At 47.1% G+C, this 19541-nt stretch overlaps 1 protein-coding gene across 4 annotated transcripts in view; it reads left to right on the top strand.

The window, feature by feature from the left end:
• The window catches only part of GUK1 (guanylate kinase 1), a 38042-nt gene that overhangs the window by 15921 nt on the left and 2580 nt on the right, over positions 1–19541 (top strand). For 2 of the 4 annotated variants that reach the window (XM_045004848.1, XM_045004850.1), the window contains exons 2-7: positions 1326–1439; positions 5886–5927; positions 7324–7420; positions 15277–15415; positions 17176–17260; positions 18748–18833. In XM_045004848.1, coding sequence (XP_044860783.1) covers positions 1326–1439; positions 5886–5927; positions 7324–7420; positions 15277–15415; positions 17176–17260; positions 18748–18833 — 563 coding nt within the window. Of the gene's footprint in view, positions 1–1157; positions 1200–1325; positions 1440–5885; positions 5928–7323; positions 7421–15276; positions 15416–17175; positions 17261–18095; positions 18232–18747; positions 18834–19541 lie in introns of those variants that run through there. The other 2 variants (XR_006576843.1, XM_045004849.1) reach the window with 2 other exon arrangements.

Genomic DNA, 19541 nt, shown 5'->3' with positions numbered 1-19541 from the left:
CAACCTGGCCAGGATTTGGTAAAGGTGAAGGGTTCTGCAATGTGTTACCAGTCTCCTAAGACATGCCCGTCTCCCTGGGTTTTTCCTCTTTGAAATGAGCAGTTCAGCTTGTTCATGATGAAAGTTCTGCGGCAACATCTACAGTGCCTGGGTCAGTTGCTCTTTTACATCTCCGGCCTTGTGATTCAAGCTTTTATGGCTGAGTTGGATTCTCTTCCCCCATCCCTCGCAAGCTGCATCATACATAGGTTTCTTATCAGTGTGTCACTTAGATCAAGAAATGTTATTCCACTGGCATCAGTGAAAATGAAAAAATGAGCAAAACTGGTTCTTTGGCAGTTTTACTTCCTTGAGACCTTGCAGTGCAGATGTTTTTGCTCACCTTTATTAAACACATGTGGTAAATGAACATCACATTGTGTGTGTACAAGGTGTTATATTGGGATAACAGATGACATTTATAAAGACTGTAGGTACACTGGGGGGAAAAACATGGTTTGGCTCAACTCTTGAGTATAAAAAGCTCCCCTGACAACCTACAAACCAAATACCCATGTAAACATGCTTCTTCATACTGTCCAGCAAACGGAATACTAGTCCCTTTTCTGTTTAGAGAAAAGTCCATCCCTTGGGACTAAATGGTTCAGGGGCCAGGTAATAGGCAAAAGCGAATCTTGTGCTCTCACGATGAATCCTGCCTAGCTTAGTAGCCACTGGCATCCGTCTGACTGCTGTTCAGTGGGACTATATGAAGTGAGTTTGATCTCAGTTCAGTTCCTTGGGGGCACTTGCCCACGTCACATTGAATCCACCCTATATTTGGCACTAGCTGTCCCTCTTGTTAGCAGTCTCTGTAGAGAGGCCTTAACTGTCTGGATCCTGGTGACTGAGCTCACTTTGGCCTAGGGATGTTCCCTCCAGGTAAGGGTTGAGGCACAGTGGGAGGAAATCTTGTCCTGTTGCTGCTCATCTTGTGTTCTCTCTCTGGAGAGAGGATGTTGCTCTCTGAGCTGTCAGTCCAGCACATTTCACCACCAGCACCAAACTAGTCACTTCAGCCATACATTGTGAAAATTTATGCTTATCTGATTTCATATTTCCTCTCAGGTCCACTGCTACTGTTTCTTCTGATACCCCTTTTCCTCCCCTAGGCGGTGCCATTTGTCTGCTGATGATTGCGTAGTTGGCTGCAGTAGCTTGTAAGTGAAGGCAATGAACAGAAACCTTCCCCTCTGCCTGAGGCATCTGCTGGAATCTAAAGCTGGCATTTCTTATGCTTGTGTGTTTCTAACCAAGAGATGTGTTTGGTTTTTCCCCCTCTGCAGCCATGACGGGACCAAGACCGGTAGTTCTGAGTGGCCCATCGGGTGCAGGAAAGAGCACTTTGTTAAAAATGCTGCTTAAAGACTACGGCAATGTCTTCGGCTTCAGTGTCTCTCGTGAGTATTTGTGCGCAACCCATCAGGGGGAGGGCAGGGAAAGTGAAACCGAAGCTTAATAACAGCCAAGGGCCTGACTGCATAGATACTACGCATAGTTTTCAAATAGCCCCCAAATCATAAAAATTGCATGTTAGCTGTTGTGGCTTGGGTTAATGGATCTATCTTAACTTGTGTGCTAGTAAGTATGTTTACATAACTTGGGCCAGGTTTTACTACTGGTGTAAATGGACAGGACTCCAGTAACTTCATTAGAATTTCACCTTTTAAAGGGTTGGTATTTTCATGCTACCCCTAACAGAGCATGCAATGGATGTTGGTTCAGAGTCATCCCTTACTGGGGTTTGTCTTTAGTCTTAAAGTCACAAAGCCCTAAAGCAGAACTGTACTTACAAACATATGACTTGTATCCTCTAAACACCCCGAGAGAACTGATTAAGATTCCTCTGTGCAAGACCCCACCTGCTTTTCTGCAGGCTTTAACCTTTCTGTGGGTAGATTTAATGGGCTCTATGTGGTCTGGCTGTTAGGGTGAGTCAGCAGAATAGTTCTGCTCTTCCAGTCAGATTCTTATATCTTGACACTGAGTTACTTACCTGCTTGTGCCAGTGATTGTTTTGGCTCATTGATTTATTTTCCTGCTTAGAACTGTAAGCTATACAGCAGTCTTTGTTTTCTCTACGTGAGAAGTGTGTGGTGGATTCCTTTAGTATGTAAATAGTCCTATTATTGCTAACTTACTGTCCCTCCCATCCACCTCCAAAATGTGGAGAGCTGTGAATGTTGAGTTTATTATATATAGGTGAGTGCTAGCCACCTTAGTATCTGGGCACTAGAAAAGTTAGATAAGGAGTTAAATAATAAATGACTGGATCATTGCTACAGGACTCTGAGTAGATGACCTGTGATATAATCTGTGCTTTGTTTTTATCGATGTGACAAGAAGATGTTGGTTGTTTGCTTGTTTCCAGTAGCATTCTCCGAGTGATAGGCATTGTACAGACATACGGGAAGGCACAGTCTTTGCCCCACAGTGATTACAGTCTCTAAAAGATGTGTATTACTTGAGGTGGTGATATTCAATTTCAGATGTTTAAATGGAACAGGATAAATGTAGCCCTCCCATTTGCAGGCTTTAAAATGTATTTGATTGATAAAGCCTCTATCACTGGATACGGTGTCCGGGAAGTTGTGCGAGATTTAAAAGTTAACCCAAATCTCTGACCCTTTGGTCTAAAGAAAATGAATTTAAAAAAGTCATGTTTTAGGTCTAGATTGAGGGCCCTCTATATTAGCAACCATACATCGCCAATTTCCAGTCTACAATGCACATTTGTGTAGCCCAGTTCAGACAAGTTCTCTTGGATCATTAACCACTTTCTTTAAACCAGTTTTTTTAAATCATCTTTGCAAAATGTGGTTCTATTTTTTTTCCCCTCTGATTTTTAAAAGAACGACTGTTGAATGTTAATGATGTTGCAGATTCTCAGTCTATAACCTGGGTGAATTGCATTCTGAATTCCCAGAGGATGGCTAGGGTTGAATTTCTAGTCGTCTTTTACACGGCCTGTCCACTGCAAAACGTGCAGTTAGCACCCGCTGCCTTCACTGACCACTTAGAAGTATCTTCAAGGCTTTGAGAACAATGGGATTCTTGTTGAAGTCCAGCTCTGCTTAGTTGCTTATTTTTGCTGGGACTTTGGGTGGTGTCTTTAGGTTTACTTATCAAATGGATTTTTACTGCAGTAGGAACTTTCTGTACCCGTAGCTTGGAGGTTCTTGGCAAAATCCTGGCCCCAGACTTCCACAAATTCCTCTCTGAATGTTGTGACTTTCAGAATAAGTTTAAAAGTGCTTGAGACTAAAAGACTTTAAAATGTCTCCCTTTGATACATGTATAATGCTTCTTTGTATGTCTCTAGCAACCTAACAAAAATCTCACATCACAAGTATCGGGGGTAGCTAGTGTTAGTCTGTATCCACAAAAACAACAAGGAGTCTGGTGGCACCTTAAAGGCTAACAGATTTATTTGGGTATAAGCTTTTGTGGGTAAAAAACCCCACTTCTTCAGATGCAGTTCAGCTCAGAAATAGACTTTATCTGTCCCCTAGGCTGCCTTTTTTTTTTTTTTTAAATCCATGCACAGCACTTACACCCAGCTGATCAGTGCTTTTAGAAGCTTATAGATGAGACCACATCCTCCTTTTGATCAAGTCCATTCCAACCAGTTTGTGTTCCATGCTGACTGCCATAGGGTGCATCACAGTTTCTAGAGCACATGATAGCATAGGTGCTGGAATTAGGGGTGCTACTCCACCCCATGGCTTGAAGTGGTTTCCATTATATACAGAGTTTATAGTTTGGTTCGGTGGCTCTCAGTACCCCAGTATACAAATTGTTCCAGCCCCCCTGCATGGTAGTGCTTCAAAATAACACAACTTATAGCGGTCTCCATATGGATTCTAACTTGGTCTCTTATCTCATTCAGAACTCTGACCTTATGCATTAAATCTATCTATATGAGCGCACCTCAGTCTTCTGAAATGAATTTATCCAATACAGTGGGGGTAGGGAAGTAGAATTATCCCTGTTTTACAGAGGGGGGCCTAGGGCACAGGACGACTTAAGCCTGGTTTAAACCTAAAATGCAGGTCAACCTAGCTGCATCGCTCAGGGCTGTGAAAAATTTCACAAGCTGTGCAGTTTAGTTAGGTCAACCTAATCCTCACTATAGACACAGCTAGGTTGATGGAAGATGCCTCTCAAGGGGGTGGATTTACTACAGTAACGGAAAACCCCCTTCCATTGCTGTCGTAAGTAGGGTGACCAGACAGCAAATGTGAAAAATCGGGATGGGGGATGAGGGGTAATAGGAGCCTATATAAGAAAAAGACCCAAAAATCGGGACTGTCTCTATAAAATCGGGACATCCGGTCACCCTAGTCGTAAGTGTCTACGAGCACTACAGCAGCATAGCTACAGCAGCACTTGTAGTATGTACATACCTGTAGAGGGGTTTGGCCGGGGCTCGTCACTCTCCGGAGCGGTGGGGAACCACAGCACCTTGCTACTTCCTTCCAGTTGCTGATGGGGAATTAGCCTGGCTGCGGGGGAGTCTCTCGCTGTGGCAGCAATAGAGGCAAACAGAGTCAGTCATTCGTGCCCGGCCTGTGGTCGGCGAGCAATAGCGAGTCAAAGGGTCAGGCCCTTAGGCAGGAGCTGAGCAACAGTTTATACAATTAGCAGGCCCAGGCCCTGAGTTGGGGCGGGGCAACAGTGAGTTGAAGGCTCAGGTCCTCAGGCAGGAGCTGAGCAAAGGCAGGTAAACAACAAGCCTGAGCCCAGGGCGGACGCAGGCCCACCCACTCCACTGCGTCCCAGCCCGGGGTCCTAGCAGTGCCAGAAGGCCTGCTGCTGAGTCAGTGGAGATCCTGGCCACAACACACTGACATAGTCTGGCTGCAGCACTGCCAGAGCCTAGGGTCGGCTGCCTCCGGGCTATTTCCGAACTCCCCCACTGGAGATACCTGGGTCCAGACGGTGTCCTCCAGGGGGGTCAAACAACCTGGGGTCCTCTGGGTAACTGGCGAGGGGCAGGCCGGGCTGCTCCTCCAGGCTCTGGTCGGCATCAGGCGTCAGCAGGTCAGGCCAGTCCTCGGGTCCGCTGTAAGTCGCTGGAGTCTCCCAACCGGGAGCTAGGTTGGAGGTGTCTGGCCTCTCTGGTGGCTGCGTCCCGAATGAGCTCTGGGGTCAGGCTTTTATATTTCCTGTCCTATGCCTTGACCTCTGCGGGGGCGAGTGCAGAACTCACTGGCTCCACCCACTCTGGTGTCGAGGGGGGCTCATCCCTCTTGGGTGGGGGGGGAAACGACATGCCTCGCTACAATATGTTAAGGGCTTGTCTACACAAGGAGATTGATGCACAGTGAGCTAGGGTGTGAATTTAAAGCACAGTAGCTACCCCACACTGACTCTCTCAGGCAGTTTATGATGCACTGCCAAAGTTTATTAAGCTAATGAGCACAAAGGCATTCTTCGTGCACAGTAAGAATGTCTACGTGGGAAGGCAGAGCACAGTAGCTAACGCAGGCTTTTTCTCTGTATGCACAAGCCCTAAGTAATTTGCCCGGTGTTACACAGGAAGTCTGTGCTGGAACAAGGAATTGTATCTGGGTCTCACAAGTCCCAAGCTAGGACCCTGACCACTGGACCATCCTTCTCCTCTATAAGCAATGACTGAATCATCTAATAATACCTGTTAAAAGCAACTAGAAACAAATGGTGCAAATTGGGTCCAGAAGCCTTGATCCAATTAAACAGAATCAAATTACCAAGTGATCGAATTGAAGCCTGTGTATGCTGCTGAGCAAGTGGCTTTGTATTGCTTTTATATTATTTTATTCTTGGGTGAATTACAAAATTACAGAAACTGTGTTTGCTTACAGATACGACAAGGCAACCAAGAGTCGGAGAAGTGAATGGCAAAGGTCAGTGTATTGCACTTGTGTGTGTTGTCAGATTAGGCAGGGCTACTGCTCTGAGAATTCTGGATGACGTTTCCCGCTATGCAAAAGCTTGCAGAACCTGAGAGGAGTAGCCAGTTTTGCTGGTAGACAATGAAGAGCAAACAGGGCTTGTAACCAATGGATAAGTACATGTTTGAGCAAGTTTTGTTGTTTATGGGCACGTTCCGTGAAAGTGCAATTGTGGGGAAGTCAGACCTTATTTACTTAGAGTTTATGGAGTGTATTTACTCAGTACATGTCCAATAACAGTATTTTACACTTACATAGGACCTTTCATTCTGAATGATCCCAAAGGGTCTTATAAACTGAAGATACAAACTACACACAGGGATCACTTCACCTTCAAATGAAATGCAGCTGCCTCTGTTGTAGGAGGTAGCAGCTGCATAATAGCACACAGTAACGTTACACAATAGTTTAGGATGGAATGTGCTGAGTACTCAGCAGCTCTCATTAACTTCAATGGGAATTACTGGGTGCGCAAAACTTTTGAAAATCAGGCCACTTAATTTAGGTACCTACAGGTGGATTTAAGAGCGAAACTCTAGACACCCCGTTTTGAAAATCTAGATTTTAAAGGCTAGGCTCTGGATTTCATCCCTATTCCAAGAGACCTTGCCTCCAGTAGCACAGAACAGAACCCTGGCCCCTCCCAAAAAGCATGCTGGGGCCATTGTTTTACTACTGACTTGGAGGGAACAGTGTAATTTAATTCAATTGCCAGAGCAACTGAGGTTTAAAATGCAGCAACATTAGAGTCAACCCAGCACCAAAAAGCATCTGAAATGTCTTACTGGTGTCTTTATGCCTGGATAGCTCAAAAAGGTCCACATGAGATTTTTACCTACTTTCCCAAAGGAAAGTTTACCTTTCAACTGAGAATAAGAAATTTCAGCCAAAGTGGGTTTTGTTTCGGGGACGAGGGCACAATAAGCCTCTAAAAATAGAGGCATTTGGGCTGAAATGACTTCTCATCTACTATTGTAGCGCGTTGTAAGCATGGCACTGTAATGAGAGAGGCCACTGGAGATCTGGAGAGTAGAACAGGCAACGTTAGCAGCAGCAACAGTATATCCGGCCAATTATTAAAGATGCATTGGAAATAACTAAATACCATGAGTGGGATGCGGGGATCCATTGTGTTTCTGTATGTGTTAACCAAGGGCCACATTTTTTAATTTGAGTGCCTGAAAGCTAGGCACCTAAATAAGCATTCAGTTGCCTAACATAGGCATTTAGGTCTTCAGTACATTTTAAGTCTCCAAATGTGTACACATGGCCCTGAGCCTTTATCTTGTTCTAAGTCCGATGAAAGCTGCACACTGATGTAGATTGTTTTCAATATTGCTGGATCCAGAGTACCACTTTGTGACCAGAGAACAAATGCAGAAAGAAATTGATGCTGGCGAATTCATTGAGCATGCGGAGTTCTCTGGAAACATGTATGGAACAAGGTATGTAACTGTTACACTGTACCCAATAGCTCATGTGGACTACGGATTGCCCTGAGATGATAGGGAAATATTTTAACTTGCCATGACACTATTCTCTCCCTAGTCTAAGCTTTTCACTCTGGCAGCAAGTCTGCTATTAATTTTATTCTGTCACTAGTAATTGGTGACATTCACCCTTGTGCAAAAGGTCAGTATCAGGCGTGTGCAACACTCAAATTTTGCTTAAGCCCCAAGATTTGAGTGCGAGATGGTTCATAGTGCTGACGCTGGCCCTTCACAGAGGTAGATTTCACTCAACAGAATGTTTATAGTGCTCTTCACCTTCAAAGTGCTCTACAAAGATTAATTAAACAAAATGGGACTTAGATTCTTCATTCACTCCCTGTGTTATCCAAAGGCCTGCGTGTGATCAGATCAGTGGTGAAAGCAAGTGACACACGACTCAATCTGGTACAGTAACTTTTACAAATTAATAAATTCTCTCTAGTGTTAGCACCTGCAATTAGGATTTAAGTGTAAAGTGGATTTTAAAATAGCATTGCTACTGGCATAAAAGTGATCATCAATGAAACACTAAGTAAGCTGCAATATAAATTAAAAGTCAGATATCTTACTTAACACAAAATCTCTGACAATTATTACAGCCCAGGTTGGATCCGAATGGCAAAAGTAAAATAAGTGCTGTTGTTTTCTAAGATACCAAATCAGTAATAGAATGAATTGATTTTAAAATTGCGAATACCCCTTAAGGGTGAATGGAAATGCTTTAAAAATACATGCAAAAAAAGTCTAAATTTCCAAAACAACTTGTGATTTTGGGGGCCAAACGTAACAGTTTAAGGAGACCTGCCTTTTAGAGGTCGGGTGCTCAGCATGTTTTGAAAATCAGGCCCCTTTCAAATGTCTCAAAAAGTGGGGCAACGAAAATCACATCACTTTTAAAAAATTAATCCTAAACTTCTGAGTGTATTATCAGAATATAAAATTACAGATCAATACATTTTAAAAACAAATTAAAATAATTTTCTCTCACTTTACAGTATCTGCCTACACTTCACTTCTAGTTTCTGTGTCTCTTGAAAGATTAGACGTTATTTCCCTAAGGCAACATAAGGAAGGCCGCTTCCTGCTTTACTCTAGCATTTCTGATGTCACTGGCTTGCTCAGGAGGAACACGTAATCTTGACCTTCGATCTCAGCTGTTAGAAACCTTCCAACTCACCTTGAAGGAGAAACCAATTTCGAGCCTCTTGAATCCATGGATTCAATCTGCTAAGGGGAGTTGGCCTTTGAACAGGATTTTCGATTTAATCCAGGCAGTCCCTCTTCTGGGATACCTCTCAGGGAGCAGCTGAGCTTACCAGCCCCAAATGGCAATGGCTGCTGTTGGGTCCGGGGAGTGTAACACAAACTCCTCTGCCAGGGAAGTCATTGGGCATGGGACAGACAAAGATGTGGCAATCAGTTGGGTGTGATCGGTGTGAACGTTTAGGACCCTGTCTGCTCATACATGAGTTACCAACTAAAGATTAAAAGAAAAATGCCATTACAGAGTGAAATGCAGAGTTTATTTTTTGCTCTTTGATCTTAGTTTAACTCTTTTCTGACTAAAATATCATGATAGGGAGGAGAAGGGGAACAATGGAGAAGGAACTGGGGAAAAGATAGTGAGCTGAGCTGGGATGGACAAGAGGAGCAGGAGAAGCCAGTAAAACAGGAATTCTCTTTTTTCCCCTCTGTGGAGGTGGTTGCGAAGAGATCTGACTGTACCACCATGTTCTGCCATCTTGTTTCAATCTCCTGCACTAGCAAAGTTGCACACTCAGTGCTTTTCTGGAAGAAATCTGTGGTCAGGTGTTAGTGACTGGCTGGGGCTCTTCCCTCTGAGTCAGGGGGTTGGAGGTCCTGGGGTGGTTTTGGTCAGATCCTGCCCCTGGGAGGAATGGGTGGCTGGGTCCTGTCTGTCACTCACCCAGTGGTGAGCTGGAGCCGGTTCGCACCGGTTCGCGCGATCCGGTTGTTAAATTTAGAAACCCTTTTAGAACCGGTTGTTCCAGGACAACGGATTCTAAAAGGGCCGCCCCGCACCCGGCCCCAGCTCACCGCCGCACTCACCCCACAGTGGCAGCTCCTGTGCTATGGGGCCAGCGGGGCTTGGCTGTCTGGGGTTGCAGCGTCGCTCAGGTTTGGCCCTGCCCCCCTTGACTGGACCAAATTTGTGTGAATGGAGTTGTGACCTGGCTCATGGGATTGCAGTGCCACTCACTCAAATTTAGCCCACCTGGACTCCCGTCATCATGACAGCTGGGCTAACCCTGAGTGGGTCTGGGACCCTAGAGGTTGCAGTAACTGGATCAGGGAGGCAAGCCCAGCCAGCTCCATGGGACAGGAGCTGCCACGCGACCCTTTGAAACATCCTGACGACCCAATTTTGGGTCTTGACCGACAGGTTAAGAAATCCTGCCCCACTAGCGTATGCCCTGAAACATGGTGATGCCATTCTTCATACAATATTGTCCTTTTCAGGAAGACCTTTCATCCCAAAGCAATAAAAGCAATCCTGAAACGCAGTCGCCTTTGAGCTGCAGCCAGCTAGTGCTCACACCATGCTGGCAGAGAGGGGAAATGTTAACCGAGGAAATTAGGAAAACCCTGAAGGGTTACTAAAAGTGTGGTAGAAGAAAACAGGATTTAAGGCCATATCCAAGAGATCTAATCCTTTCGTGACTGAAAGCTAGCATGCTTTTTCCAAGACATTTTGGTGATGGAAAAGATATAAGAACCTGAACCAAAGAGAAATTAGCTTACTCCAGGAGGTGTGTCAGTCATTTTGGAAAACAAACGCGCCCACAGACACCGCTTCTCTGATCACAAGGGCTAAGATTTTTCAGAGTGATGGTTCTGGATGCTTAATTGGAGACCATTTAAAGGAGCCAGTGTTCCAGAAAGTGCTGGGCACCCACTCGCTGAGAATCAGGCCCTTGTTAGATGCCTCAGGTTAGGCACCCAAACTCAGTTATCCCTCTGGAGAGCCGTGACCAAGATCTTTACCACTGTAGGGTCCAGTAATGTGAGGTGCTGAGAAATCGCGAGGAGTGAAAGAGACAGCACCTGGGGGATCTCATGTGCTTAAATCTGAGGCAGGGGAGAGAGTCTTTGCACGCTTAGTGTTAGAGCAATTTTTGTGGATTTGTGACAAACCAGTCGAAGCCATAGCTCTAGTCACTAACATCTTTTGCAGTTGGGGGGGGAAGAAAGGAGAACTGCAATCCAGCACAGTCAGTGAGATCGATGTGCAAGGCACAAAGCTCGTAGATCTCCGTGTTTGTATAGTGTTTGCAGCGATGATGATAAGGTGGGTTTAAAGGCTTTAGGACAGGATTAATGTGGAAATCCCAAGAATAACTTTGAAAGCTGGGACTCGTGTCACCTGCTGCAGCAGGAGGGGTCTTGTTAAATCCGTTCCTAACTCCAGCTTTCTGCTCCATCTTGTTAAAACAATTCTGGGAAGAGGAAAGTGTCCCCCTTTTTCCAATCTATCGTTGGTATTTGTAGGGCCGCCATCACCGTAGCATCTGAGCACCTCACCATCTTTAATGTATGTATCCTCACTGCATCCCTGGGAAGAAGGGAAGGGCTATTATCGCTGTTCTGCGGGTAGGGAACTGAGGCTCAGAGGGGACAGATGACTTGCCCGAGGTCGTACAAGAAGTCTGTGTTGCAGCAGGGAGTTGAACCCAGGTCTTGCAAGTCCCAGGCTACCACCCTCACCGCTGGGCCATCCTTCCTCTCCATTTACCGAGCAGGAGCTTGCCTTGCCTGTGTGTGTCTGTGATCAGTACATGTGGCTTGAGGTGAGACTTCTGGATGTGAGGTCTGTCGTTCTGAAATCATGGCGGTAATCTCTGCAAACCTGCTAAAAGGAAACGGAACTAACTCTCTCCTCTTTTCCACCATTCCCCAGCTGGGACAACACCGCAGGGTTCCTTCAACCTGAGATGGGGTTTGTCCTCCAGGCTTAAGCTTAGGTGGAGCTATACCAGGGGTCGGCAACCTTTCAGAAGTGCTGTGCCGAGTGTTCACTTATTCACTCCAATTGAAGGTTTCGTCTGCCAGTCATACATTTTAACCTTTTTAGAAGGTCTCTTTCTAGAAGTCTATAATATATAACTAAACTATTGTTGTATGTAAAGTAAATAGGGTTTCAAAATGTTTAGAAGTTTCATTTAAAATTAAATTAAAATGCAGAGCCCCCCGGATCTTTGGCCAGGACCTGGGCAGTGTGAGTGCCACTGAAAATCAGCTTGCATGCCGCCTTCGGCACCCGTGCCATGGGTTGCCTACCCCTGAGCTATAGAGTGCTGCTCCCTCCATCTCTGTGGCATGGAAAGTGCTGGTGGCTGGGGGAAAGGGGGGGAGAGAATTGGGTGGGAGTTAGTGGGAGAAATGAGCAGGGCAAAGGACAAGAATAAGAATGGAAAAATAATACCCAAGTAAAATGAGAGACAGGAGGAGGAGGTGGAAAAGGTTGGGGGGAGAGCAAGGGGAAAACAGACAGAAAACAGATGATGATTTTAAAGAAGTGCTCTTGTATAGCACTCTTCCATCCATACGTCTCCAAAAGCATTCCCGAGAAGATTGGAATCATTATCCTCATTTTAATGATGGGGAAGCTGAGGCGTAGAGAGAAGAAATGTCTTCCTGAAGGTCACCCAGCAGGCCCGTGTCAGAGCTCCGTGTAGAACCCAGGACTTCGGAGTCCCCCTCCAGTGCTCTTGCCATAGCAAGCACGCTGACAATTAGGGAACACCGTGGTGGAGAATCCCAGGTGCAGATGGGTTAGAGGTGAGGTCTTCCACTCAAAGCAAGTTGGGAACCACAGCGCTAATGGGTTTCACTGCTCCCGGTGGAATCAGAGCTCTGTTAGGGAGGCCTTGCTTCCACCACAATATCCTTGGCCTAGGGGGACACCACAGCTCAGGAAACAGGATTCCCTAGGAATCATGCCCCACATCTGTCTGGAGTGAGCTCATCTCCTCAATCCTGCTGTGGGCAGCCGCAGCTTCACTGTCCTAATTGGATGCAGAAGAGGGTCTTGGGGGAGGGTTTGGGAGAGGAGGAGGGGGTAGGGACTGAGCAGATCCGTTCAGGGAGATGTCCCATGTGTAAGTGGCAGCAGAGACACAGGAGGTAGGAGAAGTGGACAGATGGGCAGACAATCCATGGTAGCAGTAGCCCAGGTAAGGGAGAGTATGATCGTTCGCATCCAAACCGTACACCCAGGGAGAGGAGGTGAACAGCACATAGACAATGCGGGGACAAAAGCGAACAGCCGCACCCGTCTCTTAGAGGTTGTTTAGTCTCATCTTGTCTCTGTAGTGCTGTCCTGACAGTTTTGCCATGTAACTGAGAATCAAAATATGGGCAGAACATTAGCCCGTCTACTGAAAGGTCAGCTGTTTGTTTCGTTTTTTTGGTCAGGTTTCATTTAAGTCATGAAGTTCATAGGCAGTAAGCGTGTTACTGATTAGAACTGGGAGAATTATTCTTACTATAACAATTCAGGAGAATATAGGCTGCATTTTAGCACCCATCTGCATTTTAGCACCATGGGTCACTTTTACAGAAAAAGGGCCTGTGGTACAGACAGATACTGACAAAAGGAATGCTTGGTCACGCACACACTATAGCAACTGCTGTCATACTAGCAGAGTATGTCTGTCCACACTCAGCTTGTAATCCGATAGCGCGCTGGACTAGCAGACCTCTTGAGGTCCCTTCCAGCCCTACATTTCTAGGATTCTATGAGCACCTGTGGGGAGGGCCTGGGATCAGAGTTGGGTGGGGGGCGAAGGTTCTAGGGTGACCAGATGTCCCGATTTTATAGGGACAGTCCCGATATTTGGGGCTTTTTTTTATATTGGGTCCTATTACCCCGCGCCCCCCCCCATCCGTCCCGATTTTTCACACTTGCAGTCTGGTCACCCTAGAATGTTCACAAGAGGAGTCACAGCTTAACCTTTGCCTGAGTGTATGAAAGCCTTCTCTAAAGAACTGCTCTTTCTCTTATCCTCTGTTGCCACCATGTGGCCACTCAGTTTAACTAATTTAACCCTCCGTAGCCACCTCAAAACATTTTCTCAGGTTTTCTCCTCTTATTTATCCTTTGTCGTACATGAGTGCCCAGGAGCCCCAGCCACAGACCAGAACCCCGTTGTGCTAGGAGCTGTACAAACCCAGAAGAAGAAGATGGTCCCTGCCCCAGGGAGCTAACACCCATTTATTATAGTATTCAGATAATTGGAGTCACTGCTCTTTAGATGTTAGTTTGTTCTAAGAGGATCATAGAGAGCATTTGGCGGGAAGGGCAAGGCATATCAGATGCAGCCCACAGTGGGGAAAGCTTTGCCAGTCCAAAGGAAAAATATTTTTATACTCATCTTCTTAACTTGGTATCTTCCAAGACTGGCAAATGCTATGAAGGATACTGCACTCTTCAAGAGAATTTATTAGTATGGCAACTTGTGACCTCTTGTAGAGAAGTAACCTTGTTCAGTGGCTTTTCCTCCTTAGTCCAAAGTCATAGATTCCCGGGCCAGAAGAAGGCCACTGTGATCATCTAGTCTGACGGCCTGTGTGACACAGGCCAGAACTTCCCCCCAAAATAATTCCTATAGCAAATCTATTAGAAAAAACATTGTCATGATTCAAAAATTGTCAGCGATGAACAATCCATAACATCGCTTGGTAAATGGTTCTGCTGGTTAATTACTTTAACTGTTAAAAATCTGTGTCTGAGTTTGTATAGTTTCAACTTCCAGCCATTGGATTGTGTTATACCTTAGTTCTGATGTTGCCACCCTTGTAGTCCTTAGGGATTTGTAGGGGCTTTGGAGTTTGAGCCTCTTCAAAGGAACGATGTCATTGCTAGCCTGTAACGAAGATGCTCTGTGTTTACCTCAGTGGATTGCAATGCCATCTCGTTAGCCATTTCCACACACTTCATTTATCTTGATGTAGCAATATGCCCTTGTGTGAAGCTCTAGGCACCTATATGGTTTTGTAAGAATATGTCAGATTCTGTGGTCTCAGCCCACAAAATCTAATTCTCCAGTGCCCACCATAAAACTCCTCCCGCTTTGCCAGCCCCTTGTGAGCAATTTATTCCCTCACCCCGGCCCCCTTTCAGGGCAAGCCTGGGAGAATAGCTAGGCCTTCCAGCTTGCCCTGTAGGCCAACATAGGTGGTCCCTCTTGGAAAAGGGTGGAGGAAATCTAGAGTTGGGACCAGTTACTGAGACAGTCCTGCTAGCCACCCCCTCCTATTGAATCCAAGGAGCTGTGATCTAGTCCCTTAGCAGACTAGAACTGCCGCAGGTTCCCAGGAGACAACGATTAACGAGTTATGTACAGATAATGATGCCTGGCTGTGTTATAGCACTTCTATCTGTAGCTCTCAAAACACTTTCCAAAGGCAGGCAGTATCATTATCCCAATTTACAGCTGGGGAAGCTGAGGCAAAGAGAGGAGAAGTGACTTGCCCAAGGTCTCCCAGCGGGGTAAGCTAGGAATTGGACCCGGGTCTCCTGAGTCCCCCGTATTGTGCCCTATCCACGAGGCTACACTGCCTCCATTTCTGAAATCTCCACTTCTAGTTCACTCACCTCCGTCTTGTGACCACGTGGGAGACACCTCTAGGGACAGGGGCTGGGAAATATCAGTGCAAAAGAGAACGTCAGTGGTGCCGCATAGATTGTGAACGGTTCTGAATGCACGAGGAGTAGATAGCTAAGGTTCCCTGCACAGCATCCCCACCCCAGTGTCCAGTAACCAACTTCTTCTCTCCCTTCCCCCCAGTAAAGCTGCAGTGCAGGCCGTGCAGGCACGGAACCAGATCTGCGTCCTGGATATCGACTTGCAGGGCGTCAAGAACATTAAGAAAACTGACCTGAAGCCGATCTACATCTCTGTCCAGGCGCCGTCCATAGAAGTCTTGGTGAGTGATCCAATTAATGGATGAATTCAGTGAAGTGATGAAAATTTCCTGCCCCCCCCCCCATTGATCAATTTACTATATAACCCACAAAACAGGTAATGGATTTTGAGCAAATCTCTGCCTATTCTCTTTAAAAGGCTCCATCTCTCATGCTCCTTCCTTTGCTTCTCTCAGATCCGCTCCATTGTCTGATCTGCCCATCTGCCATGTGTCTCAGCGCCTGCTTGTGCTTGAAGCTGTGTTGATGTTAGTTTGCAAGCTCCTTAGGCAGAGGTGGGCAAACTACGGCGGCCCGCGGGACTGTCCTGCCCAGCTCCTGAGCTCCAAGCCGGGGAGGCTAGTCCGCGGCCCCTCCCCTGCTGTCCCCTCTCCCCCACAGCTTTACCTCGCCGTGCAGCACAGCGGCGTGACTGGCTCCAGCATGATAAGGGGGCGGGGAGTGGGAGGTCCCAGGGGGCAGTCAGGGGACAGGGAGCAGGGGGCGGTTGGATGGGGCAGAGATTCAGGGCGGGGGGGTGTCAGGGGATGGGGAACGGGAGGGGGGTTGGATAGGCTTGGGAGTCCCAGTGGGTGGAGGTGTGGATAGGGGGCAGGGCAGTCAGGTTGAATAGGGGGTGGGGTCCCAGGAGGCCGGTTAGAGGGGTCCCGGGAGGGGGTGGTCAGGGGACAAGGAGCAGGGGGGGTTGGATGGTTTGGAGGTTCTGAGGGGGGTGGATGTGGGGCGGGGGATGGGGGCGGGGGCCAGGCTGTTGGGGGAGGCACAGCCTTCCCTACCTGGCCTGCCACACAGTTTTGGAACCCCAATGTGGCCCTCGGGCCAAAAAGTTTGCCCACCCCTGTCCTTAGGGCATGGCCTGCCTCGCTCCATGTTTAGGAAAGCTTTTTGTGTGTTTATGATGCTCTCTAGTATCAATATCCATCTATTACAGTAAATCCTAGTGAGGCTGGTATCCTGGGGTAAGACCATGGAACTCTTATCTGTGGTCTCATGTGGCCCCATATATTAATGAATGTATCCCCACAGCTTCCCCCTGGGGTTGAGAAGTGTTGTCACCCCAATTTTATAGATGGGAAACTGAGACAGAGGGATAAAAGTGACTCGCCCAAGGTCACCCAGGGAGTCTATGGCAGAGTCAGAGATTGAACCCAGATCTCCTGAGTCCTAGTCCAGTGACTCCGACAGGACCATCCTTCCCCCACTTTGTTTCTTCTGTTTTGTTACCCGAAGTCCATGATGTGAGTGGTGTTCCTCCCTAAGAAGAAGAAAGGCCAGGCCGTGAGTTGCTGCCACAAAACCAGCTCCAAAGTGTCGCCTCACAGCTGCCATTTATACCTCCATGGCTGTTCAGTTGGCAGCAGCATTGGGAAGCAGCATAGTCCAGCGGCTGAGCACGGGGCTGGAAGCCGGGAGCTCCTGAGGTCAAATCCCAATTTGGACGAGACTTGCATTGTGGCCTGGGGCAAGTCACTTAACTGTTTGCTGAAGTGAGGATATACTTCCTTACATCCCATGGTAGGCGTGCGGCTGTATTGATCCAGGCCAGTACCCACAGCTGGCCTCTTGATCTATTCCTTCTGGCCACAGGAGGTCGGGCTAGATAACTTGATGGTCGTTTCTGGCCATAAACATGATGACTGTGACTTGGAGCCTTTTGAGGGTGGTTGTGATGGCAGTAATGGGACTTGGGGGCCAGGGCCGACTGTTCTCCTCCAAAAGGTGCTTGGAATGTGCATTTACACTTGTCGTCTTTGGGCTATAGGAAAAGAGACTGCGTGACAGACGGACGGAGTCCGAAGAGAGTCTACAGAAGCGGCTGAACGCAGCTCGCGTAGACATGGAACTTAGTAAGTACAGGAAGCTCGCAGAGGCACAACCCCAGCGGGGACTGGGGGCAGGGGGCAGGCGGGAGGAGAGCACATCAGAGTTTGTGGCGCCTTGTCATACACAGATGTCTAGCTCCCTGTCTCAGGGGTTTATGGAAGGTCCGGCCAGATGAACTGACCATGACTGTTTGGCAGCTGGGAGCTAATTGCAGGGGGAAGAGGGGATTCACTGTCCTGGATTGCCAAGGAGGGGCAGGGCCATGTCACCACTTAAATTAGCATGGAAATCGCAGCCGTAAAGACCTCACAGGCACCGGGAACACCTCAGCCTTCCATTGTCTGCGAAAACCTTAGGCACTAACAGCGAAAATCCTCCTCTCCAGTCCCTTCTCCCTCCTTCTGAAAGATCAGGAGCTCTGACTCCCTCATCTCTTGGCACAGCACCAAGCAGGAAGGACCTCCTAGCCCCTTCCCACCTCCCCTCACTCCTCCAGACCAGTTCTTTCCATCCCTGGCTTCCTCTCCTGTTACATTCTCCCTGCCCCCAGTCCCAGGCATGAGGGGAATGGGGCAGTTCAGTCTCAAAGCTGCTAGGAGGTACTAGGGCCACTGATGTACTGTTCAGCATTACGCTGTTCTTAGTGCTTCAGGGATTGTGTAGAGTGAGTGGGGCTTGTTGGGTTTTTTTGTTTTTTGTTTTGTTTTTAACAGTACCAACCACTCCATAAAAATACTTTTGACAGCTATTAACACACTCCAGGGTGGCTGGGAGCACTAGGTTAAGTTTCAAGATTTTAATTTATTATGAAGTAAAGTGAATTTCACTTTTTAACAGCTTCCCTTATTTCTATCTTAGGTCCTTACGTGGCCCCCATCAGGGTAGTGTCCGAGTGCCTCACAATCTTTAATGTATTTATCCTCTCAACACCCCTGTGAGGTAGGGAAGAGATGCTATCCCCATGTGACAGATGGGAGAACTGAGGCATAGAGAGGTGAATGACTTGCCTAAGTTGACAGTCTGGTTTTTTGTTTGTTTTTGTTCTGTTTGTATAGCACCTAGCACAATGGGCGTCCCGGTCCATGACTAGGGCTCCTAGGTAAATACATTCACACATAGTCTGAGGTGGAACTGGGACTTAAACCCCGGTCTCCCAAGTCATAGGCTAGTGTTCTACCCACTTGACCTCATCCCCTTTAGGTGCATAGAGTTATTTAAAGGGAAAATCCTAGAGTTGTCTCATCAAACTATACTTCTGCCTTTAAATTGCTGATGCTTTCCTTGTTCTATCCCGTCTTCCACATCCACTCCTCTTACCTGGGAGAATCCTGTGTAGTTTTCAGCTCTTAGCCTGATGCAATCTTAAGACTAGACTTGATCTAAGTAGAACACAGCATGCTCTCCTATAAAACTACTTCACAAGGATGGCTTGACAGAGGAGATTATTAGCAGTGGCTGAAAGGAGCCAACGTTCCTCTTCTGTGTTCTAACTCCTGGTTTGATTCACTAGGTAATGAACCAGGCCTTTTTGACCTGATCATCATCAATAATGATCTACAAAAAGCCTATTCTGAACTGAAGGAGATTCTTGCAGAGGTAAGTCATTTAGGGCTCTTCTGCCGGGGGCACGGTTGAAGCCATTGTAAATGGAGAGTCAGCTGTTAGAGAGCATCAGAAGGAAATGCGTGACAAACGTTCCATTTCTGAGAGAAGGCGAAGTGGTAGCTAGGGATATAGCTCTGACTCAGTAAGATGTCCAAGCACATACCGAACTTTTTAAGTATGAGTAGTCCCATCAGCTTCCATGGGATGCTACTCCCATGCTTGACATTAGGCATTTGCTGAAGTACCTTGCTGACTCAGGGCCTTAAAGAGGGAACTCTGGTATGCAGAGGTTTTTTCCTGGTCCAGGACCATTATTTGCAAAAGTTTAGCCAGGGCAGGGGCCGTGTCTTCTGTAGTGTTGGACTAGGCCAAGCACAGTGACGTTGGTCAGAACGTAATCAGTAAATGCAGTGACCTTCATGCACCCAAAGCCAGGACCCAGTTGTTGGCTTCATGAGCCCTAAAGGTCACTGCTGTCCAAGCCGTTACTTCTGAAGATTGAACATGGGTGATGTAACAAAGAGCAGAACTTTAAGCTTGGCAGTTAGGCTGGGAGAACTGTATCTTGGAAAGCAGGGCCTCTGAAAAGGACATAGGGGTCCTGGTGGATAACCAACTCAACACAAGCTCCCAGTGTGATGCGGTGGCTAAGAGGGCTAATGGGATCCTTGAATGTATAATCAGAAGTTTCAAGTAGGA

This window comes from Mauremys mutica, chromosome 2, assembly GCF_020497125.1.
Source record: "Mauremys mutica isolate MM-2020 ecotype Southern chromosome 2, ASM2049712v1, whole genome shotgun sequence".
NCBI lineage: Eukaryota > Metazoa > Chordata > Testudines > Geoemydidae > Mauremys > Mauremys mutica.
The sequence above is the reverse complement of the archived record's forward strand: the minus strand, read 5'-3'. Positions and strand labels throughout refer to the sequence as shown.